The following is a 23,340-nucleotide window of genomic DNA, read 5'->3' as shown; positions in this document are numbered from 1 at the left end:
TAGAAAATCTCCAGCCCATCTCGAGACCCGTGCGATTCGAACTAAAAACTCTCGTAAAGTGAGAGAGTTCAGAAGTTAATATATATGTATGTGTGTGTGTGTGTGCATACGTGTGTTGTTTATGTGTACCCTTGTCTTGACATCATGATGGTTGTAAACAGGCATCTTCATCATCATACAAGCGATGCTGTTCATGTCCAGTCTTCTTTGAAAATATGTCTGGTCATGGGAACTATTACCTTGTTTGGAATCAGGCTATGGTTGGTGACAGGAAGGGCATCTAACCATAGAAATATCTGCTTTAACATGTTCTGTCTGCAAGCATGGATGTTAGATGATGATTGTGTTAATATCAACTGTATTATAGGTGTCAATCATAACTCTATATCCCAAATATATTTTATCTCCACAGAGCGAGAATTGATGGACATTGTGAACAAATCTATGGACAGTGATACATTTTACAAACGAGACAAAGTGTTTGCTACATTAAACTTTTGCTTAAAGAAAGGGTCAATGAAGCTGCTCACAAGTACAGAAAAAGGTTTGTTTTTGATAGAAAAATTACTTTTGTTCTGGCATTTAGATTGATTCAGTTAAAACTTTTACTAACAAAGTAGACTGTGTGTGTGTGTACATTTTCTTATTATTGTCATACTTCTTTGTTACAGACAGCACTATTCGGGAGATGCTTGTTGCAGAGTGCAATGATATCAACATTAATGTTGAAGCGCGGCCTCAAGTTGGTGCTTACAAATTTTGCCTAAGCTTAGGAATTTTTGAGCTACAAGACAGACTTATTAAAGAATCTTGTTTCCCAAGTCTTATTGTTCCAAATCCAAAGGTAAAGTCTTGACTACTTAGTTAAACGTGTCTCTATTAAATATTTTACTCCAATAGTTATTCACTGTACTCATATGAATTGTTGTGTTTGCTTTACATGTTTAAAATAATAATGTAATTTTTATATTGTAATACTAATAATTTGTAGAAATGACCAAACAGCTCATAAGTTTTTGAGCCCAAATCCACAGCAGGCTTTTGTGTATTCAGACAATACTATTAATTTTATGTACTTTAGATTACTCACATAATCAGTACTAAATTTACTAGGAATGTCATCAGCGGTAGACTGGTATCGTATCAAAAGAGAGGTTTAATTTATTTTTCCATTGAATATCATCAAATTGGATCCAAGTGCTGTTCCTCTTGAATTCTTCATGGTTTTGGTAATTTTTAACAGATAACTTTGATTAATAAAGCTGAAAAAGTTTTCTTAACTATTCAACCTTACCTTCACCCATTAATGAACATACTGTAGTGCTGGTAATGATATGAGCCATAGGCCTTTTGACAAATTATCCAGTTGAAATATGCTGGTGCCATGTAAAAAGCATCTGTGCTGGTGCCACATAAAAACACCCAGAACATGCTGGAAAGTGGTTGGTGTTAGGAAGGGCATCCAGCCGTAGATGCCATGCCAAAACAGACAATTGGAGCCCGTGGTAGCTCTCTGGCTTGTTAGCTCCTTAAACCATTCAATCCATGCCAAGCAGATGTTAAATGATGATAATGATTAAAGTATGCTGATAAGCATGAACAAAATGACTGAGGGTTTTACATATTTGATTTTGAATTTCATTTCAGGAAATTTCATACACATTCCGTAGAATGCGTTTTGGTAAACCCCTTGCCAAAACTACAACAATCCAAGAAGTACCAGTGCCTGAATCAGGCGTTGATCCTTGTGAGAAAATATTTGAAGTGACTTTTGAGAAATCAGAGTCAAACAGCAATAAAAAATACAGGTGGGTGGATTACATGCTGTGTTTCTTCTTTTGTGCCTATGGTATTTCTTTTAATTAATATCTATGTAATCAAATGATTGGTTAAATATATTTGTAGAGTATTTATGATCAATGGGTAATCAACCCTATTATCCCTCACTTCTGAATGTGACAACTTGTTTCTAGTTTATCTTATGGTTGCATTTACAAGTAAAGTTGAACTCAGTTCATAAAATAATAAAGTTAATAAAATATCTGCCAATTTTACAATACATATTTGAGTGAGGTTGTATAATGTATACAGTTGCTCAACCTGCTGGAAATGTTAACCTAATCTCTATAAAATCACATCCTACCATCTTAATAAAAAAAGGAAAAGGACACAGCGGACATTGAAGTTCCTGGTACAAATCTTTCTTGGCTAAAACACATTTGATCATAGGTCTATTTATTCATGGTGTACCTGGAGATGAACAACACCAGTATTTGTGTTTTTTTAGTGATATTAAGACTTCTCTAAAAAAAAACAAACAAACAAGATAGTCAGATAGAATGCCTTTGCTCATAGATTTGCTTGATCAGTGCTGAACTGGGTCTAACCAGCAGTAACTACCACCATCATGCTACTGATGTTCCTATCAGTGTAATGTTACTACTCTATGGTGCCGGTTTGCAGCTTGGTCTCTAACTTGGACTAACAGTATAGTGACAGAAACAGAATATAAGCTATCAACCTTTGAGTTGGTTACTCTATCAACTCAGTTAGAGGCACTCCAATCCTTACTGTAAAAATATTAGAATATTTTCTGCAGAGGCAGAAACGTTAGCGCGCTGGACGAAATGCTTAGCAGTATTTCGTCTGCCGTTACGTTCTGAGTTCAAATTCCGCCGAGGTTGACTTTGCCTTTCATCCTTTCGGGGTCGATAAAGTACCAGTTATGCACTGGGGTCAATGTAATTGACTTAACCCCTTTGTCTGTCCTTGTTTGTCCCCTCTATGTTTAGCCCCCTGTGGGCAATAAAGAAATAAATATTTTCTGCAGAGAAACAATGTAAAGCTAACCCTTTTATTTTCATGTTTTTTTTTATTAAATATACTGCCTTTGTTTCAATAATGAAGAATTTAGTAAAATAACTTTGTCATTGTTCTGTATTTTGGAGATGAGGAATTCTGTACATTATTTACATTGGATGGGTATGTGTCCTCATCTTGCTTGTTGTTACCACAACGTTTTGGTTGATTTACTCTCCAGCCTTCATCAGGTGTCCTGGTGGAATTTTGAACTGAACCTTGGGTTCTTATTCTTAAGGTATTTTTTGCTGGGTAATAACAAACAAGATGAGGACACATATCCATCCTATGTAAATAATGAACTTCGTCATTATTAAGCTGGTGCTTGGGGCATAAATTAACAAGAAATTTTGATGGAACGTTTTAAGTTGGTTAACTTTGACCCTTTAGCATTCAAAGTGGCCATACCCAGTCAAAATATTTGACCTGCTTTATGTTAAAGCTGGCCAGATCTGGCCTCTCAAACCTATCCTACAATGCCATTCTAAAAATAAGCTATCACATCATGGAAGTCACTTAGCTACAAGATAATGCATGATTAAGTCAAAACAATCAGAATAAATATGCATTGCATTTGATAGAATAATATAAATACTAAAAGGTTAAAACAGGAAGTTAATATCGTAGAACTAAAGGCAATTTCAGGCAGTTGGTATCAAAAGGTCGAGATAAGTAAATGTCTGAGATGAGTTATTGTTAATGAAATTCTAATTGTTCAGACTTATTAACTTCATCTTTTATAGCTGACACATTTTTAATATTAACATTTACATTAATATAAAGTGTTGACTAATCGTTTGCAAATTAACTTGTTTTACTAAAAAAAAAAATGAAGTAAATATAATAATGTTATTGTGAAGATTGTTGATCTCTTCTTGAATGTTTTTCTTTTTCTGCTTCCAGAATCTATGTGAAAACCAAATCAATAGCCATTGTCTGTAACCCTTATACAGTAAAAGAACTGAAAGATTTCTTTACTGTATCTTCATCAGCTCATAATTATCAAGATATGGGCCAAACCCTTACAGGTAGGCTTTTGTAAAATCCCCCAGACTATTGCCCACTAAAAATACTTATACCTTTAATGTGTGGAGGCACTTGGCTTAGTGGTTAGAGCAGCTGACTCGCAGTCAAGGTATCACGGGTTCGAATCTCAGACTGGGTCATGTGTGTTTACAAGCAAAACACCTAAGCTCTATGCAGCTCCAGCAGAAGGTAATGGTGAACTTCTGCTGACTCTTTCGCCACAACTTTCTCTCACTCTTTCTTCCTGTATCTTGCGGCTCACCTGCGACTGACTGGCATTCCGTCCAGGTGGGGAACCTATACGCCAAGGAAACCGGGGAAACTAGCCCTTATGAGCCAGGCATGACTCGAGAAGGATCAAACAAAACAATACCTTTAATGTAGTACATGCCATTTTAAGTATTTGGATCAAGTCTTCAGTGTGAATTTGATTCAATATTTTGATATGCTGCTACCTGCCACAGCAGTGCATGAGTTGTGGTGTCTTCCTCCCCTTTCACCAGTATTGAAGGCCTTGCAAAAATATCAAGGATGCTGGACCTTCTTTTCTGAATAAACCATAAAGCTAATGTAAAAATACAATTGTCTCCTCACCAACTTTGACAGTAGTGATTTTATATTTTGAGTAATTTCAAATGATTTGATCAATGAATAAGATTTTTATTTTTTATTTTTAGATGCTGCATATAAACGATACCAAAATCTAAAATTCCATACAAAAACTGAATTGCAAAACAGATGGCGGGAGCTTCTGCAAGGAAAGAAAGTACCTGTATGTAAAACCATATTTTTTTTTTTAATCAGTGAACTTCTCTTTCTATTGTGTGTTGTGTTTGCATGAGAACATGTGTAAGAGAGGCATGTATCATGAAATATGTAAATGGCTCTGAAGATTCAAGGGAGAAGCCTGTAAGGGTCAGTACTTGCTTCTGATGCCAAGTGGATGGATGTGTATGATGATGTCATTAGTTGATGTTTTATAGGTTTTTAGTGATATTAAGTTTGTTTCATCATTGTTAAAATTTTAACTTTTCTTCATTTATATCCATTTGGTCTATTATTTTCCTCATTGCAGCAACAAAATCGGATTGAAATAAAACTGGATATAGCAGCTCCTAAAATTATTGTTCCTGAATCATTCTTTGATCAGAATACAACCTTAGTGGTTTTTGACTTGGGTTATCTCAGTTTTCAGAATGCTACAACTGGTAGCTTAGCAGAGAAAAGTCCCCAGTTTGAAGATCAAGATGGTATGTATTCATATTAAAAACTATTTTTTATTTCTACTGAGAGAAAAAATGTGTAATTATTTGTAGATTATTTGCAAACTCTGTTATGAACAAGTTTTGTTCCCGATAACATTAAATTTCCTTTGCTCTTAATGTTAGTCTTTGTTTTTCCCTTTTATCAGAGGAATTCTTAACTCCATCACAGTCTCCTCCCAATGAGCTTGAGTTGAGCGAAGAAGTCGTTAGTTTTAGCCCACAGCCACAGCAACTACCACAGCCAACTGCTGAAAGTATGAATGAGAGTTTCTATGAAAGGTAGGTCACAACAATCTCAATACTTCAACATTTCACATACTTAGAGTGGCTTGCAAAGCTTTTCTCATTGTTATGAGCAAAAACTATTTCAAAGTAATATTGGGATGAGGTGGTGAAGCATGACCTTCAAACATTAGGCCTCACTGAGGCAATGACTAGTGACCGAGACCTTTGGAAATATGCTGTGTGTGAGAAGACCTGGCAAGCCAAGTGAGACCATAACCCGTGGCCTATGCCAGGGGTGTAATCAGCCCACTTATGCATACCTTTCCTTCATTGGACACTCAACTCTGCTTGTGAAGACCTGTTGAGGCAAGTGAAATCGAAATCAAATTCAATGACAGCAGTGCTTGACTGGCATCTGTGCTAGTGGAGCGCTAAGAGCACCATCCAAGCATGATCGTTGCCAGAGCAGCTGACTGGCTTCCATGCTAGTGGCACATAAAAAGCACCATTCAAGTGTGATCGTTACCAGCGTCACCTTACTGGCATGTGCAAAAACATTAGAGCGAGGTCGTTGCCAGTGCCACTGGATTGGTTCCTGTGCAGGTGGCACGTAAAAAACACCATTTGAGCGTGGCCATTGCCAGTACCGCCTGACTGGCCCTCATGCCGGTGGTACATAAAAGTACCCACTACACTCTGAGTGGTTGGCGTTAGGAAGGGCATCCAGCTGTAGAAACTCTGCTAGATCAGATTGGAGCCTGGTGCAGCCATCTGGTTTGCCAGTCCTCAGTCACATTGTCCAACCCATGCTAGCATGGAAAGCAGACGTTAAACGATGATGATGATGATTAATTTCAAATTTTGACAAAGGTCAGCAATTTCAGGAGAAGAGATATGTCAATTACATGAATCCCCAGTTCTCAACTGCTACTTATTTTATTGACCCCAAAAGATGAAGGGCAAAGTCGACCGTGACAGAATTTGAACTCAGCATGTAAAGACAGATGAAATGCCTCTAAGCATTTTCTCCAGCATGCTAATGATTCTTCCAGCTCTCCACCTCATTTCATAGTAATATTGCTTGAAATGTTCTGCAATTGACCACACATTTTTTTCCTTGTAACTCTCTTTAATGACTGTACCTCTATCAAATATAATCCAAAAGCAAACATTCTCTTTAAAAATAAAGGAACTTAACAAATGCTATTGCCAGAAATGTAACATATTAATAAAAGCAAATTCAAAGAAAGACACAACATAGAATAATTGCAGCTGGATCATTTTTGATCATAGTTTTGCTTATTCCGAGCTGACTTGGTACCAAGCTATAATGTAGTTTTATTACTGAAAAATCTTCATACCAGTGTTGTCTTATAATCTTTCTTTATAACTCCGATGTCTGGCAGCTGACTTGGCAGACACCCATAAAATTATTAACCATCTTAGAAACAATAACTCTGAGCACCTTTTCAAACTCCACCTGTCTAACACCCGTGGACATGTTTACAAAGTCAGAAAACAGCACAGCTACCATGTCTTTCTGAAACATTTTTTCACACTAAGAGTTGCTGAAGCATGGAACAAACTGGTGGCATCAGTTGTTAGTTGTCGGAGCACTGCATCCTTCAAAACTTCCATGCTTCCTGAGATTCACCAACACTCCACCTGATTTTCTCTCCTCCATACACACGCAAGCATGTATCTGACTCATACACTGTTTGCTTTCCAGACATTTGTACATTACTGCATATACTTTATACGCACTTTTGACAAGTTGTGGGGCACCTGAGCACTGTATACAATAATTTCATTATTATTATTATTTTTTTTCTCTTATATCAATGAACCCTATTCTGAAGAGCAGCCTTGACAGCTGCAGCCCACTCCCACTTGAAACACTCTGGTCCACTTCTTCCCGTACTTATTCCCAGTTGTATTAATTTTGATTGCTTTAAACGCCATGATAGACTTTTATTAAATCATTTTATTCCCCACATTCCTCTTTCAATGTGTGTGTTATTTCTGTTGTATATCTTCATACATAGATATCAGGTAATTTTGGAAGATTTACAAGTGCTAGTTGGCCAGACTCATGACAACTGGAAAGCTGCCCATTCTCGAGGTAACACCCGTATCCACTTGCTAGACAAGTTCAGCATTGAGGTACTTTTTGAAAGGTAAGCCTCTCGATTTAAAAAAGAATAAATAAATAAAGCAATTAATAAAAAAAACAAAAAAAAACAAGATATATTTATAGAGGTAAGAGTAATTTCTTATTTGAAAATCAATCACCACAAATAATTTATTTTTGCTTGAGATCCAGCTTTTCTAATGTTTTCCAATTTTAGTGGTGATTAACACAAAAGAGAAATTAGATAATGAGAAATTTCTAAAAGTTTTGTTGTTTTTATTGCCCATAAAAGATGTTTTAATAGTTCATAAAAATATATTTAACTAAAGTAAGTGATTTCAGTAGAAATGAAGTGTATTTGGTTGCATCTTGGGAGGGTCATTATGTGAATAATAAATACATGTACTGGTTCTATTTCACTTTTATTATCATTATTACTCAATTACAGAGATGTACTTGCATAGAAAGTGACTTGATCTGAGATTGTATGTTGAAACAAAAACAATTGCAGCATGAAAGATGTTTGTAAACCATTCAAGAACATGATGCAGCTCGAAGTTTTGTCAGTGAACAGGTTATGGTTTGAAAGTGACGAAAATATTTTGACAAAAATAAAATCTAAACGTTGAAATGAAACTAACAGTTTTTGTGTGTTCTTGAATGGCTTACAAACATCTTCCATGCTGCAATTGTATTTAGTCAATTAGTTGACTATTTAACTGGTTAACTAGTCAATTGTTTGATTGTCAACCAATTGATCAGTCACCTAGGTTTATCAGAGTTCTTTCATCAGAACCTCATTAGTGACATGCCTGCTCTATTTCAAGTCTGCTCCAGATCTGTCTGTTTCCTAGTTTGCAGATTCTATATTTCTATTTATGAGGATATGAGTGAGGATGTCTGTGTGTGTGTATGCATGAAAAAGATAGAGTGAAAGATAATGTATGTGTGAGTGTGCTGGTGTGTGTACATGTACACCTTTGGCAGGATGTAGATTTTGTAAATGAGATAATGTGTGTGTTGGTGTATGTGTACAGTTTGAATTCTGTGAAAGATGTGAGTGGTTAAACATTTATTTATTTATTTTACTCTTAGTGTCTTTGTGAATGGACTGCATGTGTAGAGGGTACATCTGTGTGTATGCATGTGTGCATGACCATTCAAGTCCATTTACTTTTGGGATGACACAGATCAAATTTCAGTTTTATAGCTTTCTTCATCTCTTTTTCTCATATCTCATCTCATAAATCATAAAAGAAAAAAAATATATATATATGTATAATATTTTAAAATAAAATTATCTTTGTACAATAAATATATTTCTTTATATTTCAGACGTGTCATATTTACCACTGATCCAGAATGGCCCTCTGTTAGGCTGTCAGGAACTTTACCATCACTTACCATCCATGCAGACCAGAAAAAGGTACACACTTATGCTGGCTTATCCTCATTGACAAATGTTATTTAAGGCAACAAACAAACTCCATATCCATACAACCATATATATATATATATATATATATATATATATATATATATATAATATATATATATATATATATATATATATGTATATAGGCATGGCTATGTGGTAAGTAGCTTGCTTACCAACCACATGGTTCTGGGTTCAGTCCCACTGCGTGGCACCTTGGGCAAGTGTCTTGTACTATAGCCTCAGGCCAACCAAAACCTTGTGAGTGGATTTGGTAGATGGAAGCTGAAAGAAGCTTCATTATTTACATTGTTCACATTTGACAGATTTTTCAACTAAATGCGATGTTCTAGCATGGGCGCAGTCAAATGACTGAACAAATAAGAGTAAAAGAATATATATATATACATTTACACACTTGGAGTGGCTGGCATTAGGAAGGTCATCCAGCCATAGAAACCGTTCCAAATCAGACTGGAACCTGGTGCAGCTCTCCAGCTTACCAGCTCCAGTCAAACCTACTGACCCATGCCAGCACGGAAAGCAGATGCTAAATGATGATGATGATGATTGTGTGTGTGTGTGTGTGTGTGTGCACATGCATATATATTTTGCTGATGCATGTCAGTAAAAAAAAATTTACTTCAAGGAGAAAATTGAAAAATTGGTGCTCTTTGAACAATGTCCTTTGCAATATTTTTTAGCACTGTGTTATAGATACTTTCTTGTCTGTGATTACGAAGAAGCTGGGCTACAGAACAAATTAATCATGAGTTCAGAATTTGGTAAAACAGAGCCATTTTTTTAATGATCCTAAGCATAGCCAATTTCTTTCATTCTCCTGGTTCCCTTTTATTTTGAGGCATTAGCAATAGAAAAGGGTTGCCATTTGCAAAAAGACTTACCCAAATTATATTCATCCCATTTAAGTGATTCTGTAGAAATTATTATAAAAGGAAAGAAAAAGAAAAATTCCTCTGTATTCTCTATAATTTACCTCAGCATTGTATCTCCTCTATAGCAAGATTTTGTACTTTATCTTGGCAACCTCACAAGTGCTGGTGGCACAAAAAATGCAACCAATATTTTCTGTAAAATGGTTGGCATCAAGAAGGTCATCCAACCATAGAAACCATGTCAAAGGTGGTGAGCTGGCAGAAGTGTTAGCATGCCAGGCGAAATGCTTAGCGGTATTTCGTTTGCCACTATACGTTCTGAGTTCAAATTCCGCTGAGGTTGACTTTGCCTTTCATCCTTTCAGAGTCAATTAAATAAGTACCAGTTACGCACTGGGGTCGATATAATTGACTTAATCTGTTTGTCTGTTCTTGCTTGTCCCCTCTGTGTGTAGCCCCTTGGGGGCAGTAAAGAAATAAGAAACCATGTCAAAGCTAACATTAGGGCTTAATACAGGTCTACAAATTGTCAAACCATTCAACTCATGTCAACATAATAAACAGACATTGAATGATGATGATAATGATGATAGGAGCCTTGATATTTTCTGTTTTAAAGTTAACTCATTTTTGCAACAGTACAAGTATCAGTGTCTATTTATATATCTTCTTGTCTATCCGTTTGTCAGTGTGGTTTCTATTTTATTATTTTCTCTTACTCCTCTATGATTTTATACATTTTAGGTGAAAGCCTTGAGTACTTGTATGAATCAGCTGTCATCACTTCATAAAACACAAAAACCAAAATTGAAGTCTACAGTCAGTATTTACCAAAGTATGGACATGGATGCAGCTGACCCGAATATTTCCAGTGCTTCTTATAGCAAGTATGATCAATATTGTTTTTTTTTTACTTTTAACTCACTTGGGCAGGTGTCTTCTACTATAGCTCTGGGTTGAACAAAGCCTTGTGAGTGGATTTGGTATAAAGAAACTGAAAGAAGCTTATATACGTGTGTGTGTGTGTGTGTGTGTGTGTGTGTAGTGTCTTTTTGCCTTGACATCATGTGATAGTTGTAAACTAGCATCAACATCATAGAACTGGTATCCATCATATCCAATCTCCTGTAAAAATATGTCCAGCCATGGGGAATTATTACCTTACTTGGAAACAAGTGAGGGTTGATAACAGAAAAAGCATCCAGCTATTGAAAATCTACCTCAGTGAATTCTGTTTAACCTATGTGGTATGGAAAAGTGGACATTAAAATGATGATGATGAGGATGACATATATATGTATGTTTGTTATTCATTTTACCATGCTGACATGAGCTGGATGGAGACTTATTTGAGGTAGAATTTTGCAGCTAAATACTTTCGTGTTGCTAACTTCTTACCATACAGTCATGAATGTACCTACATGTGCGTGTTTTGCTAATACGTGTCAATTAGTAATTAATCTTCTCAGGATAGTTCTTTACAATACTTGTTCTACATTGTTACAAATAATCTCTTGTCATTCTCACTATCAGATATGCAGTGATTTTGTACTGTTAGTAATGGTGATTTATTGATGACCGATAGCAGCTCATTTACTTAATTAATTAAAACATTGTCCTATTTATATTTGCAGCAGTAACGCTTATATTTACATTACATTCACCACCTACAGGGGCTACAATTTTAACATGTTTGAATGATGGTAGGTTAAAGTGAGAACAACTGATGTGATATGTCTGTTATCAAACAATCATTGAAACCTTTTATCCAGGTGCTGAATACCACCTCTCCTTCCCATATTCCCTCCCATGTCCCTTTACCAGTTTTCAGAGTTGGCACTGTCAATGTAGGCAGATTTAAAGGGAGGTCTAAGGTCTAGCAAGATTGTTGAGATGCTTGAATGGAGGCGTGTTGATATATGTTGTATCCAAGAGAGGAGCTTCAGCCAGGTTCCTCACAAGTAAGACATATAGCTATAAAATCTTCTGGGACGGTAACAGGAATGGGATAGGTGGTGTGGATATACTTCTTGCTGAGAAATGGGTGGATAAGGTCATAGAGTTAGCCAAAGTATGCAATAGAGTACTTAAGCTAGTCTTGCAGAATAGTATAGCAACAATTATCTCTGCCTATGCCTCACAAGCAGGCCTACTAAATGGACAGAAGGACAACTTTTATGATATACTTCTGCAGGCTACCTCAAAGACGAGGACTGTGATCTCATTTTTGTGGCTGGGGATTTCAATGGGCATGTCGAACAGCAGCCTGGTATCTTCCATGGTGTACAGGGGGGCTGTGAATTTGGTTCCCAAAACGAAGAGGGAACAAGGCCACTGGAGTTCTGTGATGCAAATAACCTATTGATCTGCAACACCAACTTCAGGAAGCCAGCCAGCCAGCCAGCTGATAACCTACCAGTCAGATGACTGCTAGCCAGATCAATTACATTCTCACCGGACAGCAGGATGCATGGTTGTCCTTAAATGCAAAGACCCTCCCTGGTGAAGAATGTACCCACCCAGCATAGACTAGTCATTAGTGGCTTAACGACCTTTCATATCGTCAGAGGTTTAGGGATATCCTAATTAAGAAATTTGAGAGGGAGGAGGAACTACAGATATGTGACATAAAGGGCAACTGGGAATTCCTGCGAGACAGCTTGCTGAGGACCACTGTCAAGCCAAATGAAATCCTAGTTGTGGCTAGTGCCGTTGTCACATTACTGGAACCCGTGCTGGTGGCATGTAAAAATTACCTCTGTAATTTTCATCACCTGAGCTTTAGACCTCATGGAGGCAAAGTGGCTGAGCTCCTTTCAAGTGTTCAGCCTCACAGAGGCAATGACTGAGACATCTGGCATTATGTTGTGCTTGAGAAGACCCATCAAGCCGAGCAAAACTACAGTCATGGCAGATACTGGTGTCACGCGAATTGCACCCATGTTGGTGGCACGTGAAAGCACACATTACATTCTCAGAGTGGTTGGTGTTAGGGACGGCATCCAGCTGTAGAAACCATGCCAAATCAGACTGGAGTCTGGTGCAGTCTTTCAGCTTGCTAGCCTTGGTCAAATTATGCAAGCCATGCCAGCATGGACAATGGATGTTAAATGATGATGATGAATGATAGTGATGGCAATGATGCATATGTAAATTAATACGATAATAATGTAACTGGAAATGGTAAAGTTTATTGGAACTAATCTGATGTTGATGACAATAATGATAGTGATGTTGGTATTTATTTAGTCTCAGATTATCCTTAATCCAGTTGGCATATTATTTATTATATCAAAGGCTTTTCAGCCATCGCTATCCTGTTTTTCATTCAGTCATAGTGTATTTAGAACTACATTACCCAACTTGCCCTTTTTAAAAATTGTTTGGGTTTAATTTGAGAGAGATTTGGCTGGTTTTTTTTTTTTCATTGTGGAGGCTCTTTCATTGGATCATGATGATGATAATAGAAATAGTGATGTGTTTTGATACTAATCTAACATGGATGACAATAACATCACTAATAATGAGGATGATTTTAATGAATACAGGAACTCATTTAACACAATATGTGATGTACCACATTACTGGCACTTGAGCCCTGTGCTAGTAGGGTATTAAGAGCACCATCCAAGCGTGATCGTTGCCAGAGTGGCTATCTGGCCTCCGTGCCGGTGGCACGTAAAAGACACCATTCGAGTGTGATCATTACCAGCATCACCTTACTGGCACCCGTGCTGGAGGCATGTGTAAAAGATTTGAGCGAGGTCGTTGCCAGTGCCGCCTGATTGGCTCTGTGCTGGTGGCATGTAAAGAGCACCCACTACACTCTCGGAGTGGTTGGCATTAGGAAGGGCATCCAGCTGTAGAAACTCTGCCAGATCAAGATTGAAGCCTGGTGCAGCCATCTGGTTCGCCAGCTCTCAGTCATACGTCCAATCCATACCAGCATGGAAAGCAGACGTTAAACGAACGATGACTGGCGTTAATCAACTATATATACTTCATGCTCTTGTAAGAAGTGCTTTATGTCCCAGAAAGAAGTTAATGTTTAAATACTGACAGGTCAAATTCATTTCTTCTTTCACCAGCAACAAGTATGAAAATAACGACAGCAAAATAATGACAGTGATGTTATTATTTTTATCATCATCATTTTTGTTTAACATCCACTTTCCCATACCTGCATGGGTTAGATAAAATTTCTGTTGCCAGCCCATATCTATTCTGAAGTAAGATATTTTCCCATTGTCAGGTGATGTTCATTTACAACCATCATGTAATATCTAGAAATATCTAGAAAAGGGCATGCGCGCACACACACACACTGGTCTTCTTTCAGTTTCCGCCTGTCAAAGCTTTGGTTACCCTGGGGCTATAGTAGAAGACACTTTCCCAAGGTGTTGTGCAGTGGGACTGAACTCAAGACCACATGTTTGGGAAGCAAGCTTCTTAATCACATAATCCAACTTACATCTTGTAAAATTCTTTTCTTTTTTTTTTGTTATTGTTTTACAGTGTGCCACCTTCTGAAAAAGAGAAGCAACAGCAAAGCAAGATGATGGAAGCATCTGTTTTACTAGAAGCAGAGTTTTCTGTCAATAAATTATCACTGGAAATTAACAGCCGAGGTAATTATAATAATTTGTCTTTTATCTTTTGCTTATTTCAGTTATTAGACAGTGGTCATGGTGAGACACCACCTTGAAGGGTTTTAGTCAACAAATCACCCCCAGTACTTATTATTAAAAGAAATCATTATTATCATTATTATTTTTTTTTTTTCAAAGTATGGTATTTTTTTTTTTTGTCTCTTTTGCTGACTTGCTAAGTTACAGAAACATAATCTGACCAACACTAGTTATCAGGTGGTGATGTTTGACAAATATAGACACAATCAAACACACACACACAATGGGTTTCCCCACAGTTACCATCCACGAAATTCACTATAGTAGAAGACACTTGGCTAAGGTGCTGCACAGTGGAACTGAACCCAAAATCCTGTGCTTGCCGAATGAGCTTCTTAACTATAGAGCCATGCCTGAATTTACTGCATTTTTTTTACCTTAAAAAATATGGTGCTAATTATTTCATTGGGTTAGTGATAGTTGTAATTTAAAATACACATGCATTGTATTTTTATATTCACTCATGTTTTAATGTTACTCATTTTACAATTGCATATGATAACAATAATGACTTGTAACATGTGATACAGGGTCACAAATTAGTGGGAAAGGGCACAGCCAATTAGATTTAGATCACTGTATAACTGGTACAATCCCAGAAATATGAAAGGCAAAGTCAACCTTGACAGGATTATGAATTCAAAACATGTGTTACAATTAAATACCTGGATGTATATTGTCCAGCACTTTACAACTTCTGCCATTCACCATCTCCCTAATAGTGATTTCTACCTTAGGCACAAGACTACAGATTTAAGGAAAAAAAAAATCAAATTGACCCTTATAGTTGATTGGCATTTATTTATATAACTCAAAATCAAAATCAAATTTGACAACTGGCATCCGTGCTAGCAGGGTGCGAAGAGCACCATACGAGGGTGATCGTTGACAGAATGGCTAACTGGCTTCTGTACCAGTGGCACATAAAGGGCCACCATTCAAGTGTGATCGTTACCAGCGTCGCTTTACTGGCACATGTGCCCGTGCTAGTAGGGTGCCAAGAGCACCATCCGAGCGTGATTGTTGCTAGAGCAGCCAACTGGCTTCCATGCCGGTGGCATGTAAAAGGGCACCATTTGAGCATGATCTGTACTGGTGGCATGTGTAAAAAGATTAGAGCGAAGTCATTACCAGTACCGCCTGACTGGCCCCATGTCGGTGGCACGTAAAAAGCACCCTCTACACTCTCGTAGTGGTTGGCGTTAGGAAGGGCATCCAGCTGTAGAAACTCTGCCAGATCAAGATTGGAGCCTGGTGCGGCCGTCTGGTCCATCAGCTGTCAGTCAAAATCGTCCAACCCATGCTAGCATGGAAAGCGGACATTATACGATGATGAACTCATAAATGATGAAAGGTGAAGTCGACCTGATAATGATCATGCATGTGTGTTTGTGTGTATATAGCTATTATGTCCTCTATTAAATTAGTCTCCATTTCTGTATCATATTTAATGTAGACACATCATTGAAAGGTACATTTACTGCATTATTCATATGGCAATAACATCTCTTATGGATATGTTGTCTCATGGACGCTCTAATTACTTTGTGCATTTAATGATTGCTCTCAATTGCATAAATAATCCCATGTGTTATTGCTCACTTTTGCTATCTTTATTCAACAATAGTATATGGTATTACTATTATTTTTTTGTTTCATATGTGTAGAGTATCTAATAATAATATAAAATCAGGTGGCAAGCTGGTAGAATCATTAGCACATCAGGCAAAATGCTTAGCAGCATTTCGTCTGTCGTTACATTCTGAGTTACTATTTAAAATTTTTTTCTTGTGCTTTTTTATTTCATTTTAAGGTCGACCTATTACTGAACTCCAAGTAGATCATGTCCAAGGGCGACTAGTGAAAAAATACAAGGAAATGACAACCACACTTACAGTACACAGTTTACTGCTTGTTGATGGACTACAGACATTTGGCAAAGATTATGAACTGCTTGCAGCTTCTCACAAAAATTTGTCGTAAGTAATGCAGCCTTTTATATAGAAGTTTGTCTATATACATCATTGTCATCTTCATCATCTTACATCCATTTTTCCATATTTGTATAGGTTGGATATGTCTTCTCTAACAGAACCTCGCATTACTTGTTGTGTCCACTTGTCATCTCTTTCTTCTTGTTCAGCATCTCTGACTGTCTATCTGTTTCTCTTTCTCTGTATATTTACATATGTACAGGATGAGGTGATTGTATGTGACTGTTTGGGCACTGGTGATTTGGTATTACTGACTGGACATTGAACCTGTTTTGGTGGCAGTACTTTTTGGCTTGGGAGGCAAACACACATACACAGAAATATACACATACAGTTAAAGAGAGTGAGGGAGAGAACAAGAGAAACAGGGACATGTCTGAAGTTGAGTCAGTGTCAGATCAGCAATGCCAAATACATAGGGCGACAACAGCTGTGCCAAAATATCTCTCACACACACACACACACAATACACACATATGCATGCACACATATTTACACCTGCATAATACACACATACATGTGTCTATATACATATGCATTGTACAATATATTTGTGTGTAACTGTTAATTTTTAATTTTAATTTTAGAATGGACAGCCAGAGTGGAAAGCTTCGAGGGTCAGAATCTCAAACTGAGCTGAGGCCATCACCAGTGTCATCTTCGTCTGGTATATAAATATAATTGATTTCCTTTCGACACAATATTAATAATTTGTTTTAGTTCATTAGTGTCCTTAGTTGTAATAATTTCCTGTAAAAATAGAGAAGCAGTGGTAATAAACACAGACATACTACTACTTGGCCTTCTGCTCAAGCTATGTTGTAGGTATTGACTTGTACCTGAAGCAAAGCACAGTATTGTGCTTTAGACATTTTGTTTTACAGTTAATTTGTTTATAGTAACAAAGGTATCCTTCAAGTAAATAATACATTGGTTTGTCAGGACATAGACATCAATATTTACTAAAAGTCGTATCAGTCATGCTCACATGGAATAATGGATACAAAACCTGGAAAAAAGCAGAAATGCAGTTATTAAGACAATGTTTACATCTATTTTATTAGAAATCTTAACTTTTTCTAAGCTATAATACTATTTAGATTAAGCTCTATGAATGTATTGTATTTAAAAATAAACAATATTTTGAAGTACTTTTGTTTTTACTAATTTGATTGTTGTTCATTTGTAGCTCTTTCAGATCACCGTGATGAAGGTGGTCAAGGAATATCACAAAAAGAGGAGGCTCTTATTACCCTACACATTCAGGTGATTGCCTCCAACAGCCCAAATAACCCGACCAATGAAAAAGTGTTGAGGGCAGATATTCAGTTCAACAGTCTGGATGTCATTGGTGAGTTCAAACTTCTGATGGAACTTTAGTAATTTTATGTTATCTTTGCCTTCATCTTTGAAATATCCTGCTTGAAATATTGGAATTCATTAACTCCCCCCAGCACATTTGTGAGCTATATTGAATTGATATTAGCTGATGCATACTGTTATTTATCTCCTTGAAATTTAGTTATGTAGCACAGTCAGCTCAGCATAAATTATCCAATTATCAAGATATTATAATTGGTCCAATTATCAAGATATTCTTGCGTTTTCTGTTTTATAGTTTGGACAAAGAAATAAACTACAGGAAATGTATTGCACAAGTTATACATGACAATAATTATATTAGTGGTACACGCTGTAAAGTGGTTGGCATTAGAAAGGGCATCGAGCCAGGAAAACCATGCCAAAGTTGACATTGGAACTCAACGTGGCCCTGCAGCTCACTGGACCATCGAATCATCCAACCCATGTCAGCATAGTGTTGATGATGATGACAGATATGTAGACCAGCAAATGTTGATACATATGCAGTCAACAGTGTATGCTTTCTTGACCTGCTATAATTAGCAATCAAATCAATCTAAAATTACCCCCCCCTCCTTCTCATTGTCTTAAAAAAGTAAAGGCTCATTGGATAATGCAGTCTTAGATATCTGAAAATTGGGGAAGAGTTATGACTGGATTGCAATGATCCTAATTAAGGGTTGATGCAGGATTGAACAGCAACATTATAAATTGAAGAATATACTTTACTTTAATCTCACTGTATCATGTAGTATTATGCATCAGAGGTTGAAAAAGGTTATTACCAATGTAGTTTTACCTAAGAAACATTAACAACAAATTCTCTGTCTCCTACAGCCTAGTATAAAGTCAATTCTATATACTTCCTTAAAGAAATCTAGTCCTCAAAAACATCGATGTGGCAGGTGTACTGGCACTTGTGCCCATGCTAGTAGGGTGCCAAGAGCACCATCCGAGTGTGATTGTTGCCAGAACAGCCAACTGGCTTCTGTGCATGATCGAGCATGATCGTTACCAACGTCATCTTACTAGCACCTATGCTGATGGCATGTGTAAAAAGATTGCCAGTACCGCCTAACTGGCCCCCGTGCCGGTGGCATGTAAGAAGCACCCTCTACACTCTTGGAGTGGTTGGCGTTAGGAAGGGCATCCAGCTGTAGAAACTCTGCCAAATCAAGATTGGAGCCTGGTGCAGCCATCTGGTTCGCCAGCCCTCAGTCAAAATCGTCCAACCCTTGCTAGCATGGAAGGCGGACGTTAAATGATGATGATGATGATGCCTTGACTTTCCAATGATTTCAGGGAAAAGCTTATATCTTTTAATTTGTCTTCTCAGTGTAAAGTGTAGTTTTGTGATTCTGCACTTAAAAGTAATTACACATGAACCTGAAGAGCTCATAAAGCTAATTCTTACGTTTAGAATCAGTAACATCATATACTGCTGATAGAATAATAATCTACTGGATGTGACATTTCAGTAAGATCTACTTCTCACAGCTTGGCAGACTATCCAATTGGTTATTTTCTTGTTACATATTTTGCTTTTCTTTTATTCCTTACTAAATATTATTTGAGGTAATCACAATATATATGATGACGACACAATTTTTAAATATATATACACACACACATACACACACACACAAACACATATACACACACATATTTACACACACACACACACACACACACACACATATATATATATATATAGTAATAATAAGACAACAAAAGAAAGAAAGAGACTTCAATATTATGTAAATAGAGGAATTTATCTGTAATATAATATGTGATAATTATTTGGTTGCCATAATAAAACTCTGAGTTTCGGATTTTGGGACAGAAACCTGCACCAGAATCTCTTCAGTTATCAAGGCAATTAAAATATGTGTATTTTAATTTCCTTGATAACTGAAGAGATGCCGGTGCAGGTTTCCACCCCAACATCAAAACTCGGAGTTTTATTATGGCACCGAATAATTGTCACATATTATATTACAGATATATATATATATATATACTAGCAGTATCGCCCGGCGTTGCTCGGGTTTGTAAGGGAAATAACTATATAAGCATTTTTAGAGAGTTACTTCCCTTATAGATGTCAATTCGGGCTTTCTTAGCCATTTCTGTTTTGGTGTCTTCAAGCCATGAAGTCGTTGTTCTAAAAGAACGCTGGTCTCCTTGACAACGCATTACGACGTTGATTTCCTTACACTCCCTTCCCCACAGCTTCACGAGGGAGGGAAGAAGGGAGAGAAGCAAACACAGGTGCAGGTGTGACCATGGACGCCAACTCCGCCGCCATCGACACACGAAAAATTATGCATTAAAATGGAATAAAAAATGATGTTAAATTATTTTTTAAATCGTAGACTCATCGTAGACGCGCGCTAATAGCCAGACGGGCTCGATATGAATCACGACTATAAGATACCCGAATTTGGTTAAACTGCACCGCAAAATGTGGGAGTAGTTAGGAATCTAAATCGAAGGGGACAGACACTCACACAACTACAGTTTTATATATATATATATAATATATATATATATATATATATATATGCATTTAATTTGATTTGTATTCTTCTTTATATTTTCAACTTTACTTTGCAGCCAATCAAGAAACTTTGACAGAAATAATGAGCTTTTTTCATAGCACTATGAAAGACATGTCAAAAAAATCCGTTCGATCTCCAAATCATTCATCTACTAAAGACCAAAATGATGATTCCAAAAATGCTGATTTACAAAAATCCATGTCTTCAGTCCCTCAGGTAAGTAGTTATTACTGAATTTTAATGGGGACAGTGGCGCCGACCTATGAAAGATCTGATACATCTGATAGTCCTCAATTCTCAGAAACTTTAAAGAGTGTAACTCTGTGTGTGTGCACATGCACGCAAGTGCATAATTAAGTACTTTTCTTCTCATGTAACCTCAGGTTCAGTCCCACTGTGCAGCACTCTTCTACTATAGCCCTGGGCCAACTATAGCCTTTTGAGTGGATTTGATTGATGGAAACTAAAAGAGCCCATCATGTATGTACCTATATGTGTGTGTTTTGTGTGTGTTTGTGCACCTTTGTCTGGACATCGTGTGGTGGTTGTAAACAAGCATGACCGTCATACCGGATGATGTTCATTTCCAGTTTTCCATGGAAAATACATGTCTGGTGGCAGGGTACATTACATTGTTTGGGTTGACAAAAGGAAGGGTATCTAGCCATAGAAAAAAATACACCTTAGCAAATCCTGCATGACCCATCCAAGCATGGAAAAGTGGACGTTTGATGATGGAAAAGTGGACATTTGATGATGATGATGATCCATATAAACACATGCACACACATACATTATTTTCCAAGATGTTTTAATGATCCCTAATAGGGGATAGTTGGGGTAGGCTGATCAAAAAAACCAGTTCCATTTCAGGGCAGTAAATTGGCAGAATTGTAAGAATATCAAAGCAGGTGCCTTATTCTTCCTCTCCTCTATCTCCAGCTCTCCCTTCACACCCTCACAAACTTACCTGCTCACAATGTGTCCTTTTTGAATCTTTTCCTCAAGACATATCCTACTGACATCCCTTCCTTCTATTTGCATCCACTCACTACATTCCCTTCCCCTCCATCTCCCACCCTCCTTTTGCAGTCTCGTGAGCTTACCCTCCCATTCACCCTATTTAATCCTTTGTTCTACTTTCATACACATCTCTATAACTTGAGTGTACCCTGCCCCAACCATGGGTCATATCTTCACCACCCTCTTTCCCTCCCCTCCTCTCTCCATCCTCTCTCATCACTTGGCACTAAGCCACCTCCCTCAATACTACTTCCCACTCACTTGAAGGTTTTGCCATGTAAGTTATTTGACAATCACACTGCTACTGGTGCCACATAAAAGGCACCCAGTACACTCTGTAAAACAGTTGGCATGAGGAAGGGCATCCAGCCATAGAAACCACTCCAAAGCAAACAGCAGGGCTTGGTGTGGTCTTTTGGCTCACCAGCTCTTGTCAAACCATTCAACCCATGCCACTATAGACAACAGGCATTAAATGATCAGAATGATGTTGATACCTTATGGTACTCATTTTGATTCTTTGTGTTTTAAATTCAAATCCCACCATGGCCTACATGGGTGATAGATTTAATCCATCTCCTGGTTTAGTACCACAAGCTATCACTGCTAGTTCCTTGAGTGTCTTTAGTGGAGCTAAAGGTTAGCATTCAGGCCAAGTTGTAAGCATTCTCTTTGAAAGCCATGTTTCTAATTTGATGACAACTTCCTCTGAGCTGTCTTGGAGATCCTGTAAAGGGTCACAGGCACTGCTTTCCCTCCCAACTGGTTGTATGGCTAAGAAGCTTTCGCTTCCTAACCAAGTGGTCTTAGGTTCAGTCCCACTGTGCAGCATCTTTCATGTCTTCTGCCATAGCTCTGAGATGACTAAAGCCTTATAAGTGAATATAGCTGCAAAAAGCCATCCATAAATACATATATATATATATATATATATGTATGTGTGTGTGTGTATGTACCCTTGTCTAGACATCATGTGATGGTTGTAAATGAGCATTGTAACTATACACGCAAGGTTGTTCATTTCCACAGTTAAGGCATCAGGCTCACAATCACGAGGTAGTGAGTTCGATTCCCAGACCCGGTTGTATGTTGTGTTCTTGAGCAAGACACTTTATTTCATGTTCCTCCAGTTCACTCAGCTGTAGATATGAATTGTGATGTCACTGGTGCCAAGCTGTATTGGCCTTTGCCTTTCCCTTGGATAACATTGTTGGCATGGAGAAGGGAAGCTGGTATGCATGGACGACTGCTGGTCTTCCATAAACAACTTTGCCTGGGTTTATGCCTTGGAGGGGAACTTTATAGGTGTAGTCCCATAGTCATTCTTGACTGAAGTGGGTATTTACCCTTTATAGATAAATATGTTGCTTGGAAAGAGGTGAGGATTGGCAACAGGAGGGGCATCAGGCTGTTAATGATCTGATTCAGCAAAATTCCATGTGACCCAATCAAGCATGGAAAAGTGAATGTTAAATGACGACGATGATGATGATCTGTGTGTATGCATGTATGGCTATACATTTGTATATCTTAAACTTAATCTTTTTTTCATTACAGAGTATCTCTGGTATGTGCATTGGTGTTACAGCTGACTTTCATCGCTTAAACATCCTGCTGGTTCATCTTGAAGACTCTGTCTCTGGCCGGAATGCCAGAAAGGTGGCCACTATTACCATGTCCAATGCACAAATCAATGCTCGCATAAGTAAGTAAATTATGTTGTTGTTCTTTAACTCTAGATTATTTTAGTAAACATATGATCAAAGGCATTTCAGCTGTGACCATCCTGATTTTTTGTCATATATCTTTAACTTTATTATCCGATGTATTCTTGCTTTTTTTTTTTAAGACAATAGAGTGAAATTTGAGAGAAAT

At 37.4% G+C, this 23,340-nt stretch overlaps 1 protein-coding gene and 1 long non-coding RNA gene across 11 annotated transcripts in view; one reads left to right on the top strand and one right to left on the bottom strand.

The window, feature by feature from the left end:
• The window catches only part of LOC115209656 (vacuolar protein sorting-associated protein 13D), a 213,619-nt gene that overhangs the window by 76,215 nt on the left and 114,064 nt on the right, over nucleotides 1-23,340 (top strand). For all 10 annotated transcript variants that reach the window (XM_036501028.1, XM_036501029.1, XM_036501026.1 and 7 more), the window contains exons 14-29: nucleotides 413-544; nucleotides 672-844; nucleotides 1,648-1,808; nucleotides 3,763-3,887; nucleotides 4,563-4,657; nucleotides 4,961-5,135; nucleotides 5,297-5,429; nucleotides 7,421-7,552; nucleotides 8,842-8,932; nucleotides 10,582-10,724; nucleotides 14,353-14,465; nucleotides 16,339-16,504; nucleotides 17,107-17,186; nucleotides 17,709-17,870; nucleotides 20,498-20,658; nucleotides 23,023-23,170. In XM_036501028.1, the coding sequence (XP_036356921.1) occupies nucleotides 413-544; nucleotides 672-844; nucleotides 1,648-1,808; nucleotides 3,763-3,887; nucleotides 4,563-4,657; nucleotides 4,961-5,135; nucleotides 5,297-5,429; nucleotides 7,421-7,552; nucleotides 8,842-8,932; nucleotides 10,582-10,724; nucleotides 14,353-14,465; nucleotides 16,339-16,504; nucleotides 17,107-17,186; nucleotides 17,709-17,870; nucleotides 20,498-20,658; nucleotides 23,023-23,170 (2,190 nt within the window). The remainder of the gene's footprint in view (nucleotides 1-412; nucleotides 545-671; nucleotides 845-1,647; nucleotides 1,809-3,762; nucleotides 3,888-4,562; nucleotides 4,658-4,960; nucleotides 5,136-5,296; nucleotides 5,430-7,420; nucleotides 7,553-8,841; nucleotides 8,933-10,581; nucleotides 10,725-14,352; nucleotides 14,466-16,338; nucleotides 16,505-17,106; nucleotides 17,187-17,708; nucleotides 17,871-20,497; nucleotides 20,659-23,022; nucleotides 23,171-23,340) is intronic.
• On the bottom strand, nucleotides 1,389-6,180 carry LOC118762466. Its single transcript, XR_004998217.1, has 4 exons — nucleotides 6,170-6,180; nucleotides 5,714-5,717; nucleotides 4,087-4,091; nucleotides 1,389-1,528 (listed from the first exon to the last, which is right to left on the bottom strand). It is a non-coding gene; the product is annotated as an uncharacterized LOC118762466 (long non-coding RNA).

The sequence above is a fragment of the Octopus sinensis genome, linkage group LG3 (assembly GCF_006345805.1).
Source record: "Octopus sinensis linkage group LG3, ASM634580v1, whole genome shotgun sequence".
Classification (NCBI taxonomy): domain Eukaryota; kingdom Metazoa; phylum Mollusca; class Cephalopoda; order Octopoda; family Octopodidae; genus Octopus; species Octopus sinensis.
This window is presented reverse-complemented; position numbering and strand designations above follow the sequence as displayed.